Below are 24,972 nucleotides of genomic sequence, written 5' to 3'. Positions count from 1 at the left end.
TTTTTAGTATTGTCATTATTATTATTATTTAATTCAATATGCATTTTTTTTTTCAAATTTAATTTAATTTAATTTCACAGTACTTTTCTATGTATTTGTGATTTTTTTTAAAAAGATGCATAATGACTAATAAGTAAATTTATTTCTATGCATCATCAGTAAACAACTAGATTAATCTACATTTAGTTCTTTTATTGTGAATTTTATGAGTAGAAATGAGTAGTTGACTAATATCATATTCATGCTTTTTCTAAAGATGCATGTGCACAGATGAATATTAGTGAGCTTGTCCTGTTCTCTCACAGGTGCGTGTTTCCTGTGTTTGGTGGACGTGGTTCCTGTGAAGAATGAAGATGGCGTGGTGATCATGTTTATTCTGAATTTCGAGGTCATGCCAGACGATAAACTGCACGACCCGCAGGATCTGAATCATAAGCTGCCTGTGCTGTGGCGCCATTCAAGTACGTCGCTGCGTCCAGATACTGATTACAATCAACACATTAATATATACTTAAATAGACAAATATTTTTGCCATTTGCCATTGATAGAAACTGAAAACCGAAGCTGGAAAAAATATAATGGAATATTACAGCTCTGATTAGAAACCAATGACTGAAGTTAATTCCTTAAATCCTTGATTCTGATTGGTTGAACTGCGTTCGAAGCTGTTGTAAAATACTCTACAAACACACACCTTTGTTTACTTCTGTGTGTTGCTCGGTTGTTTCTGAGGAACTACATTGTTTGGTGGAAGAATACTGTTTTTATTAATATCATTACACTTTATTTGCTCTGTATTTTGTTTTGTGAAACCTTACTAAGTATATGGAGTAACCGTTTTATAAAAGCAATAAACCATGTGAAGCCGTGGTTTACAGTGAATTTATAACGACACCCTAAGCTGTTTTAAATTCACTGTAAACCACGGCTTCTTTTCTTCTTGAAATTTTGGAAATTAATAACTAAAGTCATTGAATTATTAAAGGATATTACAACTATAACATTTAGATATAACTCAATTATTAAATATGAGTTAATTATTAATAACCCAAGTCATAGAAATTTCTATTGTTAATTGTGTGTGTGTGTGTGTGTGTGTGTTTGTGTATGAAGAGTTAATTTGCAAAAAACGCTAACCCGTTTTTTTTTAAATCACTTTTTTTATTGCTCATTCCAAGTAATATCAATCGAACTCCAGTTGAGTTGTTTTGATTTAAGTAATAATAACTTAAACAAATACAGTAACTTTTAAATTAAAGTTCACTGATAGTATGTTGTGATTATAGACTGTAAGGTTGTGATTACACACTTTGCCCTCATCATTGTGACGCAGTGCTTTTACAAGTTTCTGTGAAAAAGTTTCTGCTTTATTTTTCCTTTACGACCTGAAGAAGAAATCACAAGTTTCATCAAGTTCTTCGAAATTATCCATCCTCGATCACTTTTAGTCAGCTAAAATTGATCGGCTTCTGTTCACAAACAACAAGGGCGCTTGTCGACTTCTGCGGTAAAACTAAAAATCACGACGCCTCAGAAGACTTTTTTTGACAAAAGGCGTACAGGGTTCAGATCAGGAGAATAATGCACGATAAGTGCCGTTTATCGTTTTTTGTAAACAAACTCTTCATTAATATTTTATTTATTATTATTGTTGTTATTATTGGAGTAAGAGTAAGAGATTGTTAGAGTCACAAAAACACTGCCCATTAAACTGTAAGGATGGAAAACAAATATTAAACAACTAAATCATGACTGTTTTTGGTACAAAAATGTAGAATTTTGACATTTTTCTGTCTGTTCTTGCCACAGATCGAGCTCGAGGCATCCGTTTGCGTCTGCCGCTCCTGAACTCCAGGAACAACAGTAAATCTTCTCTGCGGGAGGATCCTGAGGCCGGACGAGGAACGGGTTTCCCCAGCAGCTCCCGTCCAGAAAGCCACGAATCCCTGGCTCTGGGCGAGCTGCTGTCTCTGCCCGAACACGAGCCGTCCCGTCTGACCACACCGTCCTCACTGCTGCCCGAAGACCAGTGCAACCTCCTGAGCAGTGACCCCTCGTCCCCTCCTCCGGCCCCCCCACACCCTGCCGCACTGCCCCTGGGACACTCCTCTCCTCGACCGCAGAGGCTCAATCCGGACGCCTCGGTGTCCAACTGCAGCCTGACCAACAGCCGCTCGCGCGAGAGCTTTCACAGCATGCGCCGCGCGTCTTCGGTGGACGATATCGAGGCCATGCGGCCCGAATGGGACCGAAAGCACCGCGCTCGACCCAGCAGTGGCAGCACGGGTGAGAAAACTGACCACACATGTGACTTTTACTGCACAAGGAAACATTTAGAATGTTACAAATGACATTTAGAATGTTACAGAAGACATTTAGAATGTTACAAAAGATTTCTGTTTCAAATGAATGCTGCTCTTTTGAACATTCTATTAATCTGTGAATCCTGAAAAATAAAATGTATCACTGTTTCCAAAAAAACTGTTTTCAATATTGATAATAATCAGAAATGTTTTTAATTAGAATGATTTATGAAGATCATGTGACACTGAAGACTGGAGGAATGATGCTGAAAATACAGCTGTACATCACAGAAATAAATTACAGTTTACAATATACTTACATAGAAAACAGCTGATTTGAATTGTAATAATATTTGTAAAAAAAATACTGTATTTTGATCGAATAAATGCACCATGACGAGAAAGACAAAAAAAAAAAAAACATGATTTAATAAAATATATATAAAATATATATAAAAAAAACTTACATAAAAATTTAAAAAAGTTGCATTTGGAATTAATTTAAATTAAATGTTTGAATTAGTAATATGACTCAAACTAAAATTAAATAAATATAAATTAAATCTAAAAAGAAATATTTAAAAAAATATATATAAATTTGTCAAAAGCACAAAATTTCAAAACTAAAAATCTGAAAATGAAAGCTAATTCAAATATAATATAATATAATATAATATAATATAATATAATATAATATAATATAATATAATATATATAAAATATATAATATAAAAACAGTGCTATAGATCCCACTACAGATATGATGTGGTAATAAATAGTGTAAATGTCAAAAGCATTTCAGACTAAAAAGAAGATTTTCAGTGACCTAAAGCAAAATCTGTTTCTTGACGCAGGTGTCATGAACAACAAGCCCAACATCCTGAACTCTACCTCTGATTCGGATCTGATGCGTTACCGCGCCATCAGTAAAATCCCACAGATCACGCTCAACTTTGTGGACTTTAAACCGGACCCCCTCATCGCCCTCCCGGCCGGAGAAATGGACATCATCGCTCCCTGCAAACTGATCGACCGCACGCACAACGTGACAGAGAAGGTCACTCAGGTAAGACGCTTCTGCCCAGGAGTTCAAGAAAGCGTTTGTATAAAATTGAATAAGACAGACAGACAATCCTGATTCATAATGATGCTTTTGGGATTGTTTTAAGATTGAGAGAGAGTGACCAACTTCGTCCTTCTGTTCTAAACAGCACGATTCACACTTTAATGTCTCTAATGGCCAGAAAAGCATCACCGTGAGATTTTGGCGCCCCAGATAAAGCGTGCTTTATCTTTTGCTCAAGGACGGTTTTTGAAGGAAGCTTTTGATGTCAGTCAGATGCAATGTGCTTTATCTGGCAAACCTGAACTCCCTAAACTGTTGTGTTTGTGAAGATGAAGTGTTTGAATGCAGGAAGTTAAAGAGACGTGACAGGAAAGTTTGGCAAAAGTTACACCGACTGACTTTGACAACCCACACTCTCGAAAATAAAGGTTTCAGAAGGAATATTGCACTCAAAAACGTCACATGCATGATGGTTTGGACAAAATGAGATGCTAAGCAAGATGCTTACACTGATCTTTTCAATGCATTGAAATCTAGTTGAATGCAAACCATCAAAATCATCATAGATGATCTGTGTCACATCTGTGTCAATCTAGATTTATGAATGAGGCTAACAGTAACTTGTAACTTGAGTGTTTGACCTCTTGAGGTGAATTTGTCTTCAGTTCCTCAGGAGAGATCCTGCATTACTCTGAGTAGAGATAAACCCTCATATTTTCTCCCAGACAGACATAACTGGGTTAATTTAATAGAGGTAGCATGACGCTCATATGCTGATGCTCATCGCTCTCGGATTAAATGAAAAAGAGGGATTGATGCTTCACAGTCGTGACACCTGCTGTCCTACATACAGGACCTGATCACATGATTATCTTCAGGTCATGTGACCATCAGTTTCACGTGAGTTGTCACATCAAGCATACTCAATAGAGTTTTGGTTTAATATAAATTCAATTCTATTGATAGCATTTGAAACATAATGTTAAAAAGTACAGATATTATTTCTTTGTGCACAATTATTTTCAGATATTTTAATAATATGTTAACACATTTGCAATGCAAAATATATTATATAAACTTGAGAAAATAGTTAAAATATTTAAATAAATTTAAATTAAAAATGTTTGTATTAATTAGTTAATTAATTCTTCCATAAAAAAGTGTTTTCAGTGAGAAAACAATTCTAAAGATATATTTTTTATTATTTTAAAAAGTGTAAATATTTTGTAAATTATTTCATACAAAGATATATTGTTTCAAATAAATTTATAAATGTATACATTTTAAATAAATTATGGTTTTGTTAGTTATTTAACTAATTTTAATGATATGTTATTAAATTCTACCATACATGTTATTTTAATTTCATAGTGTCTAAACTAAGAAAACTATCTATAATAATCAAAGTAGTTTTTTAAGCATTTTTTGTATTTATTTATTTTTAATAAATAAATGAATAATCATTGATTAATTGATAATTCCATACATAATGCATCAACTGAGAATTTTTATGCATTAAAAAAAATAATAATTGTCTTTTTAACAGTAGGACTACTATTCTAAGTATTTATCCACTGATGTACTTCTGATATTATGTCTTATCATGATATGTTTGGGAGTGTATCTGATCATTTATCAGCTTGTTCTGGGTTCAGATTAGGACTGTTATCATCCGAACCGCGCTTGTTTTTGGTGTTGACTGTTGTCCTGGTGATGCAGATGATGCGATTACTTTAATTGGAGTGATCAGATGAGCTCTAATCAGCATGTGTACACGCTGTCAGATGTGTCAGTGAGCGCTCAGCGTGTCACTTCCTGTCCCGTTCACCACTGCGCACTCACATCTCTCAGATCAGTCATAATGCAGCTGTTTCTAATTTGTCCACAGCAGGATTTAAGGAAGAATTCACTATTGATTGCCGCAGTGAGTCTTTGTGAGATGAGTTTGTGTGTGACCATGCATGTGTGTGTGTGTGTGTGTGTGTGTGTGTTGTGCTTTGAGCTTTTGTCCGCTGGATCAGACGGTGTATTGAGTTTATCAACAACACCACCTGTCAAAAGTTTGGATGCACTTGCCAGCTGAGCATTATGACTAAAGTGGAAGTCTGGGAATGATGTAATCATAACTTGTCCCAAATAAAATTACAAACATAACACAGAATGTTATGTTAATATATATATATATATATATATATATGTATATTTGAGCTTCTTTTTTGTGTAGATCTTCCATCACTATCTATTACAAATCAAGGAATGTAAGAAAAATGTTTTTTTTTCTTTGATAATACATATTTCTGTGATTCTGCATCCAAACTTGTGTCTGTGTGTGTGTGTTTGTGTTGAGACTGATGGCCGTCTGATCCAGCAAATTCACTCCACAGACTAAAAGCTTCAAAAACACAATGCACACACCTGGAGGTTATCATGTAACAGCGTGGAATAACATCTATACAGGTGTGTTTGTGTGATTTCTTCTCTAACAGTGCGCTCAAGGCTGATTTCTGTTCTATTGTTGTGCAATGTGTAAGAAATGACACTACTGATCAAAAGTTTGGAAGGATGCTGTTGAAAGAAGACTCTTCTGCTCACCGAGGCTGCATTCATTTGATCAAAAATAAAATAAAAAATACTAAAAAATACATAAAACTGAAAATTATTATTATTATTATTTTTCAATTCAAACGAGCTGTTTCCAATGTGAATATCTGTCGAAATTGAATTTATTCCTGTGATGCGCAGCTGAATTGTCAGCATCATTACTGTCACATGATCTTCAGAAATCATTCTGAAATGATGATTTGCTGCTCAACAAACATTTCTCACTGCTATCATTGTCGAAAACATTTCTGCTGCCCGATATTTTAATAAAAAAACAGCTGTTATTTGTTTTATCAAATAAATGCAGCTTTGGTGAGCAGAAAAGATTTATTTCATAAACTTTTGACCAGTAGTGTAGGATGGTTAAGTGTTTTATTGATCTGATACCCCAGTTGTGTGTTTAATTTATTTTGGGCTATATTTAGTGACACACACACACACACACACACACACACACACATACATTAACAAATCATACTAGCTTGCTCTATTCTTTTTATATTCTATCTGTGTTCTTTTTATTTATTATATTATTTAGAAAACCCTTGCAACGTGTACTGCATTAAGCGAACTTGCCACATGTTATAGCACTTGCATATCATTGCTCTTTTGTTGATTTTGATTGCTTCAGTTGACCTCATCTGTAAGTCTCTTTGGATAAAAGCATCTGCTAAATGACTAAATGTGACAGTAAATCAAGAGCACACCAAAGGGTGGATGTATTAAACCACATGCACGTTGCTGTCATACATGAAGAAACATTTTGGATTTTCTGTCCTCAACCCAACTAACACACACACACACACACACACACACACACACACACATGCATTTCCCCTTAATCTGTGTGTGGTTGTGCAGGCTAAGCCAGAACATTCTCTTTATGTGTTCCCATAATCTGTGCATTGTAGAGACAATCTGTCATCCGCTGGAACAAAACGTCCTGCTATTGCGTCTGTCACCTGATGGGGGCAGTATTTCACAGCCGCGTGACCAGGGGTGCACATACTTTTATAAGAGAGCCTTCTTCTTTTTCTGAAGAAAAAGTACATACTTTTAAGTATGTAGAAGAGTAGTAGGCAAGTCAAGAGCACACGCATTAACTTTCCCAGCCCTAACTAAAGTGAAAAATATACAAATGAAATCTAATATTGTTAAATAGCACTGCTTGGAATTCTCTTGTGTCTGTGTCCTTATTTACTCTCCTCTTACTGCAAGTGTAAAACATTCCTTCTGTTCGGAAGCCGCGTGTCTTTGATAGAATATACATCATATAATCCTCGTTCAGTCGTGTGAACTGTTTATTCAGCCGCACAGGGTGAGATAATTAATTTAGAGCAAAGAAATGCAACACTCTTCAATAATGAATGATCAATGTTAGGCATTCTCTTTCATTGGCCTCTCAGAGATTATAATGTCTCTCGTAACACATGGATGATATTAAAACAGCCCTGAAGATCTGTCACCATCAACAGCACTAAACCGCTCTCATCTTCCTTGATCTTTGGGAGATAAAAGTGCGTGATGTTTTATGTAACCTTCAGAACTCTCTCATACAGAGCATTTATTGAAACCAGAACGTTCTGAATGTTTCTGTTTAATCGCAGTGAGCTGATATACAGGAAACACGGTTGATATTATTCAGAAACAGGAACCAAGGATAAGAGTCTTGAGAAATCATCTTAAATTTATAGTGCAAAGGAATTCAAGTGACATTATAAATGGACCTCACATGGGGAAATGACTAAATTAAACGATTAAAAAGATGTATGGCAGTGTCTGATGGAGAAGTGTGTGTCAGTTCCCTGAGTGATTTAATCAGTTTATAATTAGAACATTACATATTCATTTGAGAGCAGATGCAGATGAAGAACATGCTAATTTTATCTCATGCTGAGATGTGCACTTATTTATTTATTTAGAAGAATTACATTTTATTTCAGCTTCAATATAGTGACGTATCGTATAGTTTTGCGTTCTGTAAGTTGTACAGTGTATTTTTGCAGAGCATAAAGCACTTTTATCTGAAAGGATGAAATGTGATTCCTCTTATGTGAGAATTTAAGATGTAGACATTAAGAGGCTGTAATGCTGACAGTCGATCGCTAACGACTCCGATGTATCTTGTTGATTTAATTGGGGGAGATCCATTACAGCGGAGGGGTCCTGAAGTCACCTCCCGCTGTCTCTAACCTGATTTACCAACACGACCGCAATTCTCTTTCTCTTCAGGAGTCGTACTGCTTGTACATGTTAACCGTTCGTTTCTCGCAGTGAATAACGCATTAGTCTGTCAGATCCTCACCTCCACTGATGATCAAGGCCTGAGAAGAGCTCACTTCAGCAAAACTTTCCTCCAATTATTACACAGTAATCCAAGTAATACTAGTTTGTAATGTGCTGTCTTAAGATAGATAGATAGATAGATAGATAGATAGATAGATAGATAGATAGATAGATAGATAGATAGATAGATAGATAGATAGATAGATAGATAGTGGATGGATGGAATGATATAGAGATGAATGATATATATAGATGGATGGGTGGATGGATAAATGGATAGATGGATGGAATTATATAGTGATGGATGGATAGATGGATATAGAGATGGATGGAAGGATATAGAGATGGATACATGAATATAGAGGGACATTAATAGATATATAGATGGTTGGGTGGATAAACAAATGGATGGAAGGATGTAAGGAAATATAGATGATGGATGAATGGATGGAAGGAGATAGAGATGGATGGATGGATGGATGGAAGGAGATAGAGATGGATGGATGGATGTAAGGAGATATAGATGGATGGATGGAAGGATGTAAGGAAATATAGATGATGGATGAATGGATGGAAGGAGATAGAGATGGATGGATGGATGGAAGGAGATAGAGATGGATGGATGGATGGAAGGAGATAGAGATGGATAGATGGATGAATGGATGAATGGATGAATGGATGGATGGATTGATGGATGGATGGATGGATGGATGGATGGATGGATTGATGGATTGATGGATGGAAGGAGATAGAGATGGATGGATGGATGGATGGATGATGGATGGATGGATGGAAGGAAGGAGATAGATCTGGATGGATGGATGAAGGGATGGATGGATGGATGGAAGGAGATAGAGATGGATGGATGGATATGGGGGAAATTAATAGATATATAGATAGATGGGTGGATAAACAAATGGATTGATGGATGGATGGACGGAAGGATGGAAGGAAGGAAGGATATATGGATGGATGGATGGATGGATGGAAGGAGATAGAGATGGATGGGTGGATATAGAGGTAAATGGATAGATATATTGATGGATTGGTGGATAAACAAATGGATTGATGGATGGAAGGATGGAAGGAAGGAAGGATATATAGATGGATGGATGGTTAGATCAGATTCAAGATATGGATGGATTGATAGATGGAAGGAGAGAGATGGATGGATGATATATAGAAAGATGGATGGATAAACAAACGGATGGATGGATCAAGATATGGATGGATATAGGGATGTTGAATGGAGAAATTATTTAAATTTGTCTTCCTTTCATTCCACATTCAAACTGGAAATTAATTATTTAAGTTTAGCTTGACCCTACTAATATTACATAGAAGATGATAAAAATAAAGCCTGCACGTTAATTATAATAAATATTTTGAGGGCCACAGATTTATTGTGTAAACAACCAACTGCACATTTTTAAATCTTGTGATTTGATTATTTAAATGTGTTATTTGTGGAGCTCAAGAGCAACGAGAGCAGGTATAATATCATGAATCATAATCCTGCAGCTGGTGTGTGTTACTGCTGAGTCAGTAAGAGCGGCTGCTGTGTGTGTGTGTGTGTGTGTGTGTGTGTGTGTGTGTGTGATTGATTGAGTGATGTGAAGAGCTACTGAAGGTCTTCACGATGCCCTTTAAACTCTCAGCTCCGCAGGAGAATATTAAAGCTATACATCTTCATTTGAATATGTTAATGAGATAGTCCTCCTGGATGTGTGTGCGGCCCCCTGTGTCACCTGACCTGCCCCACCTGAAGCCTCTAACCGTCACAGGTGACCCATTTTGGCCGTGCATGGGCCATTAATCTTAATGGGAGGGGTGTGGCGGCGGGGGCGGCTCATCATGGGGTGTAATTGAAATAGGTGCTGGTCTGCACCGCATTGATTCAAACCCATTTAAAACAGGGTCATTCCTGCTACTCAGTGCTGAATGGGAACATGAATACGCACATATGCAATTAAATTACATGTTTCTGTAATCTAATTACACATTTATAGCACAAAACATTAGATAGTTTGTCAAATCCATTGATAATACGTGTTTCCTCCACTGATGTCACTTCCTAGAGGATGGTGTCCTTCAGGAATAAGTTATTTTAAGTTGACAAAATTATGTATTATATAATAATATATCATACAACATTTATTCAATTTATAGTACAATGTGTTCAATTTATAGTTAATAAAATATTGATTAAATCAGTCACTTCAAGAAAAAAAAAGATATAAAATTTGCAAGTTACTAGACTAGTTACATATATATATATATATATATATATATATATATATATATATATATATATATATATATATATATATATATATACATACATACATATATGTAATTAAGAAATAACCAGTATAGATCTGATTAAACAGATAGCTTTCATTGCAAAAGTAAAATATAATGATGAACTATTTACTGCTATCATTTACTATTTAATTGATTAATTTACATATGAAGTGGGCTTGAGGCAAATTGAACACAGAAATGGCCTGAATCTTGATGCTTGACTGAACTGATTTTTTTTTATTCAGATTGTATTCATTTTATCATGGTTCCCTGTTCATAACTCTATCTAATTGGATATGGAAATTTTAGCATGTGCAAGTAATGATTTTTAAAGTCACCCCCGTGTGTGCGGCCGTGGTTTTGCTCGGTCTCTGGTCCTCAAGCAGGCCGACTCTTCACGGGCCGATCCATCACGGCAGGACGGGGGGCGTGGAGATCGGACGGCTCATCTCCAGAGCCAATGGGGTGAACCAGAGGATGCTCACGTTCTCCGTCACTGCCAGCGAAGGTTGGTTGTTTAATTTTTCTCATGTATCAGCCCTAGGTCTGCACAGACTGAGAGAGAGAGAGTTAGAAGCGTCAGTGGGGAACATTTACATTGATTCCCCGTGAAAGTGGTGAAACTAGGTTTTGGAAAGAAGTGAGTATCATTCATATGAGTGTGAACGCTGAGATCAGCAGTTTGCTGTCCATTCTCTGGAGTGTTTTAGGATATTGTGCACTCAGTTTCAGGACACGACTCTGGGAACGATGCCAGATCTGATAGAGGAGCTTCTTCCACACTGCGTTCACTCATTTTTTCCTTAGTAGTGCATTCAATTAACCTTTAATACCTGCTCTGTGTGGACAAGAATTTCATTTATTGTTTTCTGTTGTATTTTAGTTGTTCATTTGCTTAACCATTACTTTATTATTCATGCAAATTGAATCTGAAGTGTGTCTTTTATGCTCCATCAGTGCCACCACACCAACCTTATTGAGTCTTACTCATGTACTTTTATAGTATCTATTAATATTTGGCTTTATAATTCATATTTTGTCTGAAACTGAGGGCAGTGATTAAGTAAATCAAGTAAATCAGATGAGAGTGTTTTTACTTACACAATATGAAATGTAATATGAGTTTTCGAGGATGTGTTTCTTTGTTTACGTTGATGGACTGGACTCTTGTCCGTCTCAGTGGGATGCTCCAAAGGCTTCCCCATCACCTAGCGTTCGGTTTAGAGGCTTATAGTTTGGACCATCTGCCGTGTTGAGGCTGGTACAGATGGAGAAGGTGCTCAAATCTGATCTGTTTCACGGCCGTGTGGAGAAACCGCTTCTCCTCGGCCAAACGCACGCATGGCTTGGCTTTCTGTCTGGCCGTATGTTCTCAGTGTCATCTCGACAGACTGAGACACTTGTGAAAACACCAAAACACATGGCATCCAGACTGAACACACACAAACTAGGACTGCGTAGTCGTTTATGATCATACATTGGCTCTAAAATGGATTAGAGTAAGGATGTATTTTTCCAATAAGTGGAGCCATTAACCAAAGAGCAATTTATTTTTATTTACCTTTATTTATTTATTGTATTTTAAACTGCTATGTAGATCATTTTATTTTATGGTTTATTTTATAATTTTGTATTTATTTAGTTTAATAATTTTTATATGTTTTTTTTTAAATGATAAATATTGATGTAAAGCATTTTTATTTATTTTATTTTATTTGATTATTTTATTTTATTTTCCTTTAGATAAATGCTGTCATGAACTTGTATGTAGATGACTTTATTTTTTTTTTCTATTCTATTCATATTTATTCATAGATTTATTTATTTGGTTTTTTATTTTTGTTTGAATATTTTTTTTTGGTTTATATTATTAATATTTATTTATTTGGTGTATTTATTTTTTGTAGATTTTATTTTTATATTACCCTATTGTAAAGTATTGTAGAGGACTTTATTCTATTTTATTTTTATTATTTAGTTTGAATTTTTTTGTTACTTTTTATTTTATTTCTTTGGAACATTTGTCTCGAAAAAAAAACCAGTTTGCATAGAAGGCTAAATGCACACACACGCACACTCTCTCTCTCTCTCTCTCACGCACACACACACACACACACACACACACACACACACACACACTCTTATTAGTGCTGATGTGATGTGCATGGGTCAGGTACGAGCGCATGTCTGCTGTACAGGGGAGCGATCACACTGACACACTGACATATGCAAGTGGGCCGCATCTTTTACACATTACTGATAATATTACATGATGCTTTCCATTTATTTTCCACATTCAGCACATGCCAAATTCCCCAGTGTACAGTTCTGCTCCAAATACAACATATACTCTTTGTGTCTCTGTCAGGCTGATGTAACACACACAAGAATAATTTCCTCATTTCACTCGTCGCCTATTTTTGTCTTCACGTATGTAGAAGCGGGCCGTAGGTGTCGCCGGAGGAACACAATGCCATTATTTTCAGTTATGCACAAACAGCATTTGTAGTTGGAGTAATAAATCATATTACGGCTGCAGGGTTGTATTCCCCTCCATCGCTCGTGATGTCTGTGTACGGCTGCAGGTCTCGCCTGCCGGGGCTTCAGCCACTGTATGTGATTCTACACAAAACACAAATAGAGTTGCTGGAAAATAAACGTGTGTGGTCGTTCTCTAGCAGCGCTGCAGGAGTCAGTGAGCTTCATGCTCCAGACTGCAGACGTCTGTTCGTGGAGCATCATGTTAGTGCACCAGATTATGTTCCCCTCATGTTCTAAACCATATGACTCGATTCTGTTTGCAGAACACAAAGACTTTTTGAAAAACAAATCATTTAATATTAGTAACTGAGGTTTGGGAGGACATGAGCATGAGTAAAAAAAGTAAAATTTTTGAGTGTACTGTCCTTAATAAATAAATAGGCAAGTAGTGAGAAAAAAAAAAAAAGTTTGACATATAAATAGCCAAAATAAATATGCAAAAATGGCAAAAGAGGTATTAATAATTGCATTATTATTTTTGACCAAAAAATAGACAAATCATGATGAAAAACAAAAATAATTGCATTATTAATTTAGACTTATAAATAACCAAATACTGACCAAAAATTGTAATAAAAACATTCTTAATTTAGACTAATAAATAACCAGATAATTACCAAAAAGCATTAATAATTGCATTAATAATTTAGACTAATAAATAACCAAATAATGACCAAAATCATTAATAATTGCATTATTAATTTAGACTGATAAATAACCAAATAATGACCAAAAAGCATTAATAATTGCATTATTAATTTAGACTAATAAATAACCAAATAATGACCAAAAGCATTAATAATTGCATTATTAATTTAGACTGATAAATAACCAAATAATGACCAAAAAGCATTAATAGTTGCATTATTAATTTAGACTAATAAATAACCAAATAATGAGCAAAAAGCATTAATAATTGCATTCCTAATTTGGAATAATAAATAACAAAATATTGAACAAAAAAAAATAAAAAATTGCATTATTAATTATGACTAATAAATAGCTAAATATGAGAAAAATACACAAAGTTAGTCAAAATGAATAATGCAAATAACTAATGTTCACTCATTTTGTGTTTTACTCTATGATGGCTAAAATGCATTTGAATCGATTACACATTTGTCTAAAACATCCATTCTTTTTAGCATGGTGAAAGAAAAAGATTTGATTTTAATGTAACTTACTTGCTCCTAAATCATATAGTAATTGAAATCCGGCATGCTTCTTTGTATTAGGAATTGAATTTACTGGCAATCCTAATTGAATTCTGAATGAAGTGGAGCTCTGGGCGTCGTGTAGAGGTGAAAGGGGAAATAGAGAGTGTCAGTAATCGCACATTTGCACCTTTCCTCTATTAAATTTAATTTGACTCCTTCACATGTGTTGAAGTTCACTGGGCTGCATTTACTGGTATTTGTTCGTCCTCGGCCGGCCGAGTTTAAAAGCACAGTTCAGAGCTTTTATTAGCAGTCGACCTCTATTAGCCGCGCTGACCTGCAGAGAAGCGCTGCATTATTAATAGAGCCGCCGGGCAGAGAAACACTGGAAGGAAGTATCCTCGATATATAACTAATACCCCTCCGAAACCTTATTGGAGCTGTCACTCGTCTTGGCTCTCTGTCCTTGTAATTTTCAGCCGTCATGTCTGGTTGTTTGCAGCAAGGGTTGTAAGATCCGTTAAGCGAGCATTATGAAGTGTGTCTGAGGCTTTATTTGTCTTTGGAGGCATCATGTCATGCTTCAGGATTCATCATGCTGCTGGATGTGCCTTCAGTGTGATCATGTTGTTATTGATCCAGAACAGATGCTAGTTACTGTATCTGATTAGCCATATCATCTTGAACCATTTGTTAAGTGTTTGTGAATCATTTCACCAGAAAAGGGGACTTTAGGAGTATATATATATATATATATTAGTGGTGGGCCGTTATCGGCGTTAACGTGCTGCGTTAACGTGAGACTCTTATTTGGCTATTCTCAAAATTGGGTTGGGAGCTGGGTCTAGGCGAGCTATGATGACTTTCACCTTGATATTTTATATAACCGACTCGCTGAGGACAGCCTAAAAAGATGCTGAGGACATTTGACGGGCCACTGCTGCACAACGCCACGAAAGCTTATCTTTTTCACGTGTTTTTACGCCTTACCGCTTGTCGATTTAAACATTAAAGCATCCAAACACAAGACGCGGAAAAGCTGAACAGAGTAACTTAGCTGGTTTCTGGTGTTCGGTGCGGATAGAGAGAGAGAGAGAGACGCGTATCACAGACAGCTACACTGAACCGAGCTTTTTTCTGCAAAGAGAAAGATACATACAAAATGTGTCAAAATATCCACCTTGGAAATTATGCTCGAAAAAACAGTCAGTTATTTCTCAAGTGAAAGTAAACAGTTGAGGAAAGAAATGGGATGTGTTCATCGTCTCTTAAAGGGACCGCGCCTAATTTAGCGACTGGCTGCTGTAACGTTAATCCAAGAAGATGAAAATTAAAATCACTCACTGCTCTTGACTGAATTACTTAGTTTTAACAGTCAAACCAAACATTATTCAGACACCAGATATAATTTTTTATATATATAGCAAAACTATAATAATGTGAGAAATGTTGAAGGTGTCTGAATAAATGTAGGTTTGATTGTATATTTCATTTTTACATTGAAGACTATCCAGTGCTATTATTTGGTTTCTGTACCTTGACACCTACAAACTTGAAAAAAACTTAAACATTGGTGTGAAACAGGTGTAAGGTTGTTTGCACCTTGTGCAATGTGGAATTAGTTTACAGCTTTTTCAAGCACTTTGTGATGCATTTTGGAAACAGGAGATGAGCCCCTTTACTAATGCACCACCTAGCTTGATAAACCCCTTCTCAAAGACTCACTGTTTGTCAATTTTATTTAATTTTATTAACACACATATTCTGAATGCCTTCGGCAGAATACGAATGAGCCATTTTAATCTAGATTAATTTCAAGATCACAGTGAGATTAATCTAGATTAAAAATAATAATCTATGCCCACCACTAATATATATATATATTCTATAGTCTTAAGTCTCTGGGGTATATTTAGAGCAATAGTCAAAAATACATTATGGGTCAAAATTATCGATTTTTCTTTTATGCCAAAAATCATTAAGATATTAAGTAAAGATCATGTTCCATGAAGATATTTTCTACCATAAATATGTCAAAACTTCATTTTTGATCAGTAATATGCATTGGTAAGAACTTCATTTGAACAACTTTAAAGATGATCTTCTCAATATTTAGATTTTTTTTGTGCACTCTCAGATTCCAGATTTTCAAATAGTTGTATCTCAGACAAATATATAAATATTCTACATACATATACACTGACTTAAATGAGAACTTTTGAATGATGATTCAAATGAATCAATGACTAATATGAATCAGACGTCTAGGTGAGCTGATTTAAGTTTATGAACACTGATATAGCAGCTAATCTAACTTCCTTTGATTTAATAGTACAGTGAAACAATTACACGTCTAATTGAGCCACTGAGCATTCATCTGGTTTTCAATTTCCCCCTGTATGATTTATCAGCCGTTTGCATTAGTGCTGGTCCTTTCCTAACCCGTCTGAGATCTGGACGGTGTTGTTATCAGATATCAGACGTCCCGTTCGTCCTGTGCAGCTGCACTAATGATCTCTCCAGAGACGCAGAGCCAGTGATCCCCAGCTCCGCTGTAACTGCAGACTCATGGAGAACGATGTGAAGGACGCGCGCCGGCCGTGTGCCAGAAGCACAGGGACTTTAGAGGAGACACTAAACTCTCCCTGACGTAAGAGAAACGCTCTGCACTTTCAGTTAAAGAGCAGTCGCTTCAGAGCCTTTGTGAAGCGTCATGAAAGGTTATTCACAGCTGTAGTGTTGGATCGCACCGTCTGACTTCACCATCCAAAGAGACAGACTCAATACTCTCAGAAGATTCAGTGATGGAGAATAGCAGAGCAACAGTCAATGTTTAATACCAATGTGTAATAAAACAGCTATCAGTGAAGATTGTTCGGCTGCAAACTCAGAGTTATTCATATATTATAGTAATATGCATAGGTTTATAAAAATATTAGATGCATGCAGCATATATTTATCTATTTTTCACAGCACAGAAAATCACAATGCATCATGGGGATTTTATCTATCCATTTATATATTGATGGATGGATGGATGAAGGATGGATAGAATGATAGAACGAAAGATAGATAGAATGACAGAGCAAATGAACGATCGATAAATAGATATTTAATTTCAATATTTTTAAAAAATTAAATAGTTATTTATATTAAATTAATTGTAATACAATTTAAAAATGACAAATATGCACTTTATAAATGCTTTATAATTATTAGTGTTTATTTGTGTGTATATTTGTGTGACAATTTTTGTTTAACAACACTTAAAAATACATATTTTTTAATTAATTTATTTTATATTTTTATATTTTTAATTTACTATATATTTTTCACATCACAAAATAGATATTTTATATATGTAATTGTGCATTTACAAAACTATATATAATATGTAGAAATTAAAAAATTATATGTATATATATATATATATATATATATATATATATATATATATATATATATATAGATAGATATATTTATATATATATATATTTTTTTTTTTTATATATATAAGCCAATTATATATATATATATATATATATACTCAAGTGCATTGAGGACTTTAGGATTCTGCATCAACCGGTGGATGAGGAAACAGGTCAAACACAGATGCTGTTGACGGAAGCAAACACAGGTGTAACTCGTGATACTGTGATACTGAGCAGAAGTGTTCATGTTGGGGAAAACACACCCTTGCTGTCTTCTCAGGACGCTTCTTTCATGCAAGTCTCAAAGTAAGTGGGCTAATTTGAGCGGTGTGACGAATGCGGTGTTTGTTCATTAACTGAGAGCCGTGTGAAGCGACACGTGATGAATCGCTCCTCCACCATCCTCCCAGCGCTAATGAGAGTCTGTGAGTCCAACGGGACAGAAACCACACGACAGTGAGACAGTTTCTCAGTGTAATCACCATCTCCCCACCAGCACTGACCTCTGTTCCTGTCAGACGAGGATCACCATGTGACGGAAACCATCACCATGTTATTACCGAACCTCATTTTCTGCTTTACCTTCATGACCTTAGCAGCATAAAGAACATCAGATCCGTCCTTCCCTCACCTTCAGCAGTTTTCTCTCTGACATGTTTAAGATGGATCTGTCCGGTCAGCATCACGCGTCTGCACTGACTAGGGCAGTTTCTCAACCAAAAGGCCGCAGCTGATCTCTCTTTAAAGACAGATAAGCTCCATGAATGATTTCCGTCCACACGGCGCTGATTTTATCTTTAGCTCACGGCTGTGAAGTCATTTTTCTTAAGCTATTTGTTAAATCGCTGAAAAGACTCTTTCTGGGAGCTTTTCAAAGACATGTCACTCTATGAGAGAACTTTATTCTGTGACATTTGAGAAGATGGGAGCGAGAGTTGAGCGATATGTTAAATATACACAGTTGTATGACAGAACTAAGCAACATGCAACAAATACTTGCACTTTTATTTGTCCATTAAGCTAGAATTTAATTGTCTCAGAATTTTACTTCAGAAAACATGATTAATTTCTGCCAATCAGAGCAATCCATGCATTTCAATGAATCGATTCGGCCTTTTTTTTTCTTTGCAAATATACATTTTTAATTAAAAATTTTTTTTATCTATTTAGTAAATTTTACTCACTTTTATTAAGCCATTTATGAGAAAATGCATACATTTATATGTTAAAATAGTCATAAAATATTGGAATAAATTAAATATTATTTTATAGTTAATTTCATTACATTAAATAAATGTATTTATTTTATTAAATTCTAATGCATTCCATTAAAATATTTGCAGTGATTTATTTTCTTTCTTTTTTTTACTAAAAATAATCACTTTTTCTAGACTATTTTCAGTTTTCTTATTGCTATTAGAAAAATTGCAACATTTTACAGTGGTGACACATTGAAATAAATTAATAAATAAAAGTAATTTTAAAAATGCATTTATATTTTGATGAATGCAATATCAATGTTTTATTTATTTATTTATTTAATTGCTTTCAAATCCAAAATCCAAAAATCCAAATGTGATTATACAAACATTGAAATTAATGAAATAAAAACATGCTTTTATTTATTTATGCTGTCAATTATAATAATATATGAAAAGAAAATCTCAATTTTAAATTTTTGTTATTATTATATCTTTATCATGCATGAAGAAGTTTTCGATTATGTTGACATGCAGTAGTTCCTAATGGCAGTCGTTGCCTAACATAACGTCGATCTCATTTTTGTGGATCCCTCATTAGAGTGAGTGTGGATTCATGCTGTAAAGCCAGAAGTGAAGCACCTGGTTTTATAAAAGACGTGTCAGCAGATTGGGAGTGTGTGTGTGTGTGTGAAGATGCATGAGGGAAGTGCTGGCTGTGTAGAGATGCTACCGCAGCACTCCAGCTGTAAGTGGGGCAGAGAGGAGCCGTGTTTGGAGTAATAGTGTCGTTTGTTATCCCGCCGGAGCTCGGAGGAAACACAGGCAACGATTCTTCTGCTGGATGACAAACACACAGAACTGGAGCTTTTACTCTTCACAGCTGGAAGCTCTGGTTCTGTGGCTCGATTTTCGACTTTGGGACTCAATAGAAATCAGTGTGTTTTCAGCCTAATGAGGAGAGAATGAAAGCGCTGCGAGTCATTCCAGGACGACGTTCGGGTCAATGAAGAAATATTCACTGCAAGGTGCCATAAATATCCTGAAAGATTAATTATCAGCCCCAGAGGCTTTCTCAGCTTTCATTTGAAACACCTGACGTCCTTGTGACTTAATGGGCTTCTGTCAGAATCAAGATGATTAAACAGCTGTTTTAAAGGGACAGTTCACCAAAATTTAAATCCTGTCATCATTATGTCACACAAAACCTGTATGAGTTGCTTTGACAGTGAGGCGTGCATCATATTAACTTGCAAAATAATTTAATATACATAAAAAAATAATAATATTACAAGATTATAATATATTTCCAAAAATAATTACAATAATTAGAATACACAATATATAATTATGTAATATATAAACAGTACTAAATGTAATACATACTCATTTGAATATTTTTAATAAGTAAATTTAATAAGTAAAATAAGTAAATTTAAAAAGTTAAATGCAAGTAAAATGTCTACTTTTGTGTTTTTTTAAATAATAAATTGGATAACATAATGTTCCATAATCATTCATTGTAACAGATATATTAATGTATACATACATATAATTATGTTAATATAATTAACATAATTATATAATATAAAATCTAATATATAAATATCATTAATAATATTTAATTAAATTTTTTAAATAATTTCAATGACATTATTTACTTTTATATTTTAAGTGTTCACTTTTTGTGTTATATATTCAGCGTATGTATTTTCAAATATATTTTAATTATATTTCATTCATTTTTCATTTTATAGAAATAGGTAAAACCTAAAATTTTGGCATAAATTAGTGGTAATAAAAAGTTATTCAATAATATTTTATCGGATATCTTCTGTAAATAATGCTAAAAATTAATACAATTAAACAACACATGCTAATCTGTGGAGAAAAAAAATAGTGTATTAAATATGGATTAATTTGTTATTGTTTTGATGCTTGTAAACCCTTTTTGCCCTTTGACCCCAGTGTTTGGAGGGAACGGTCCAGATGCTTTGACCTCATTGATGTCCGGAGCGCTTGCCGAAAACTACAGTCAGTTTCCTCTCCTGAAGAACATTGTTAACATTAACTGTCCCTACAAGCACAGGGAGATCATAAACCGACCTTTCAAAACATTGACCGTACAAATCTATATACTGTCTTCCAGCTTGAGGACATGAGAGCGATTAATGAAGCGTAAGTCCTCAAAACTGTTTTTATGAGATACTGAAGTTCTCACGATGCAGCGTCAGCAGCTCTGGAGAGTTTCTCAGTCAGAAATTGCTCAGAATTAACATTTTGATGCATGAAGGCTTTTGTATTTTGTAAGTAAATAAATAGTATATTCTTTATTTAGAACTTTTTTTATTTGGAAACATTTTTTTTTTTTTTTTACAGTTTAACTTTTTTATTTTATTTGTATTATTATACCGGATATAGCTGCACATACAAACTTGTTTTACCTTTATTATATTAACATTAACTCTTTCCCCGACATTGACAAGTTATCTCGTCATTTAGAAGAAAAACTATTTTTCACGGCTTTTCGTGTTTCCACTGTTATACACTCGGGGGCGCTATTACACATCTTCTGAAAATCACACATGAGCAGGACGGAGAAACGTGTGATCTCTTATGCAGACAGATGTATATTAAAAATAATGCGATCACCAGCAATATAAATGAAAACTGCATAATGTTACAGAGAAGTGCTATAAGTCTGTGCAAGCTTCGGAGGTGTTAATGAATCGATTTAATGGATTTATGCATTGATAATCATACTGAATATTATCCAGATGTAGTTTTTGATAAAAATTCAATTTTCTCAAATTTTTGCTCAAAATTATGAATTTTTATGAAAACGATCTATATTTAAGTTGATTAAAAAGAAAATGCTTATTTTGTTCAAAAGTAGAGGCTCTGATATTACATAGTTCTCATATTTTGATGCATATATATGTATTGTTCCTTTTAAATACATAATTTTATGCTTGATAAAATTAATTTTGATTTGATATTGACTTTAACATTTATGCATTTGGTAGACGCTTTTATACAAAGCGACTTGCATTGAATTCAAGGTTTTATTTCATTTTATTGTATTTCTTAATTCTTTCCATGACTTTTTGTGTAACACGGTGCACGACAGATCTTCAGTCTGCTGCTCTTGTAACCAGGTTTGATGTGTTCTGTTATCTCATATGTGTGTGTGTGTGTGTGTGATTCTTCAGTCACGCTGTGAGTTCTGCCGTCTAGGAAAACAACGCTTTAGTGAATCTAAAGATTCCTCTGAGAACACAGTAACCTGAGTGGATAAGTGGAGACTCGTGGGCCGTGAGCTGAGCGCAGCGTTTAGTTCAAAAGGGAGATTGTGTCTGTAGCCAAACGCAGATCCATCATTCCCTGCTTCGTTTGATGGGATGTGATCCTGATCTGATCCATGATTGAAGAGGTTTACACAAATAGACTTGTGCTGACTGTAAATACTGAGGAGGTTTATCACAAACTGTCTTCTTTTGTGAGACTATCATTACGTGATGTTATTACAGATGGCCAAAGATCATCACATGGTGAAACAATTTTATTGCTGTTTATCCTTATTCTAGTTGTAGTTTTCATTTATGATTGTGATTTGTGATTATGATTTGACACTTGATTGTGTGTGTGTGTGTGTGTGTGTGTGTGTGTGTGTGTGTGTGTGTATATATATATATACATATAGATTTAATATAAGATATAATGTAATATAAAGTCACCTTCACAGACTTTTACATTAAATGTTCCCTCCTGGTGGAATGACCTTCCCAGCTCAGTCCGAGCAGAATCGGCCAAAAACACATCTCTTCAATCTTTATTTGACCCTCTAACTCTAGCACTATCTATTTTAAATCTATTCTTTAAAAAAAAAAAAAAACACTAAATACACTAAATACACTAGCTTCTCTAATCTTTTTGTAGTCTATTTTCTTTTCATTTATTATTCAATTAACAAAAACTAAAACATCAGATTCTAAAAGACACAATCCCTTAAAAAAAAAAAATATAAAAAAACTTTGAAATCTTCCAGATAGATCACATTCAGCTCTGGTGGTCATTAGAGACTCACAGAGACTCAGTGTGCGATTTTCATTAAAGTTCAGACATACTTGCACGGATTGCAGTATGTAAATACAGGAGAATCTTCCTCTAAAGGTTTGATGTTTCTGCTTTATCTGTGTCCAGTATCAGCAAAGACATTACGACCAAAATGGTCAAAAACACACAAGCAAATGTTAGTCGGAGTTCTGCTCGGCCATATACGGCAAAAACAACAACTCATGATGCTGTGATGTTCAGTTCAACAGAATATAATATTTATCTGGAATTGCAGCATATGCAGTGTTTTTCCAGTCAGAGATATTTTAAGCGGCTCTCAGCAGTAACAGCACACTGGAAATATAAATCAGCAGCTGCTGAAGAGCTCATGATTCATGTGCTTGGAAGTGTTGAGGACACACACGAACCTACGCTCCAGTAAAGGTGTGAAAGTCTTTCACATGAACGTTTACCCTGATCACGTAGCAGGACAACATTTAGATCCTAAACACAGTCTGTGTAAATATCAAACATTGTGACACAAATTCTTCAACATGAATGTTTAAAGAGAAGCACCACCTTGAGTCTTGTTTTTATATTTTCAGTGTTCTTTTTTATGTCGGTTTTAGTTCAATTAATTTAGTTCATTAGATTGTTTTTAAAAAAAAATATTCATAATATTTTGATTTGTTTTATATTTTCAGTTTTAATTCATACATTTTTTAAATGACTTTTATATTTTATTTTGTGTGTTCTTTTTTATGTTGCACGTGTTACTTGACCACCTGTAACTTATTTGACGGGACCTATGCAGGCGTTCTGTGGACGATACAGTAATGGGTCATATTTCATAACTACAGTGATTTCATTGAGTAATACCAACAGTATAGTTACATTAAGAACATTTATTCTTAAAATGTTTAATATTATAAAAAATAATTTAATGTTTAATATTATTTTTCATTTTAGCTTTACATTCCCCATGTTTATTTATGTTCACTTAAAATTTTAAGTGTTATTTTTTATTTCAGTTTTATTTTAATTTTATTTTAAAATCTTTAGTGCTTGTTTCATTTCCTTCAGATGCCTAGACAGCCTTTGTGATTTTTAATTTTAACTTAAACAAAAGTAAATAAAATACCCTGTGATTTTTCAGTAGAGACAGGTAATGGTGCAGAGTGTAGCGCAGCTGCTCCTGTGTGCGAGTTATGAAAGTCTTTGACGTTTGCAGGGTAAACAGGAGTATTTATTGTTCTGTGTGTGTTGGGGTGAGGAGTGCTGCTGCTCTTAAATGAGCTGATTGTGCCAGAGTCAGTAGCACCGAATCTTCCTCACCTCTCTGCTGCTTTAACAAGAACTGTGTGTGTGTGTGTGTGTGTGTGTGTGTGTGTCGAGAGTAATGACACCATCAAGAGCTGGGGAAAATAGAGTCTGTGTTAAAAATCAATCTCATTTTAATAAGATTTTTACATATTTAGAAGTAACATATTTTAGTCGATATGATAGTTAAGGATTTAGTTAGGAAACCTTCCATCTGTTGTTTCTATCATGCTAAAGGAGTTTAAATATTCAAAGGTCAAATGTGTTATTTCGGCAGCATTAACAGCATTGATCTGGGGTGCGTTTCCCGTACAACATCGTAACTCGCTGATTAACCACCATGGTACAAAGCATTGTTGTTAAAACTAACTAGCTAATGACGACTGTTTCCTGAACACTGTCGCATGTCCATCGTTTGAATAGGGCCCTATGAAATCCATTACATTTTTTCCCAAATTATGTTTATTTTTTTCCAAATTCCGTTTTTTCTGTTTTAATTCTTCTCTAATTGTTACATTTAAATTGTATTAATCAAAAAGCATGTCCAATTAATTAAAATCATAACACGTATACATTTTCACATCAATTTAGTAGAAGTTTAACCAAAAATACATGTGTAGGGCCCTATGAAATGTTTAATTTTTTCTTTAAACATGTTTTATTGTTACCTAATTCTGTGTTTTAGCATGTCTAATTATTTAAAAACA

At 34.5% G+C, this 24,972-nt stretch overlaps 1 protein-coding gene across 2 annotated transcripts in view; it reads left to right on the top strand.

Moving 5' to 3' along the window:
* kcnh2b (potassium voltage-gated channel, subfamily H (eag-related), member 2b) overlaps positions 1–24,972 on the top strand; it is a 151,248-nt gene that overhangs the window by 80,180 nt on the left and 46,096 nt on the right. For both annotated transcript variants that reach the window (XM_052596531.1, XM_052596533.1), the window contains 3 exons: positions 306–461; positions 1,811–2,287; positions 3,159–3,370. In XM_052596531.1, the coding sequence (XP_052452491.1) occupies positions 306–461; positions 1,811–2,287; positions 3,159–3,370 (845 nt within the window). The remainder of the gene's footprint in view (positions 1–305; positions 462–1,810; positions 2,288–3,158; positions 3,371–24,972) is intronic.

The sequence above is a fragment of the Carassius gibelio genome, chromosome B24 (assembly GCF_023724105.1).
Source record: "Carassius gibelio isolate Cgi1373 ecotype wild population from Czech Republic chromosome B24, carGib1.2-hapl.c, whole genome shotgun sequence".
Classification (NCBI taxonomy): Eukaryota; Metazoa; Chordata; class Actinopteri; order Cypriniformes; family Cyprinidae; genus Carassius; species Carassius gibelio.
Note: the sequence above shows the minus strand (reverse complement) of the source record. Positions and strands in the feature narration are given on the sequence as shown.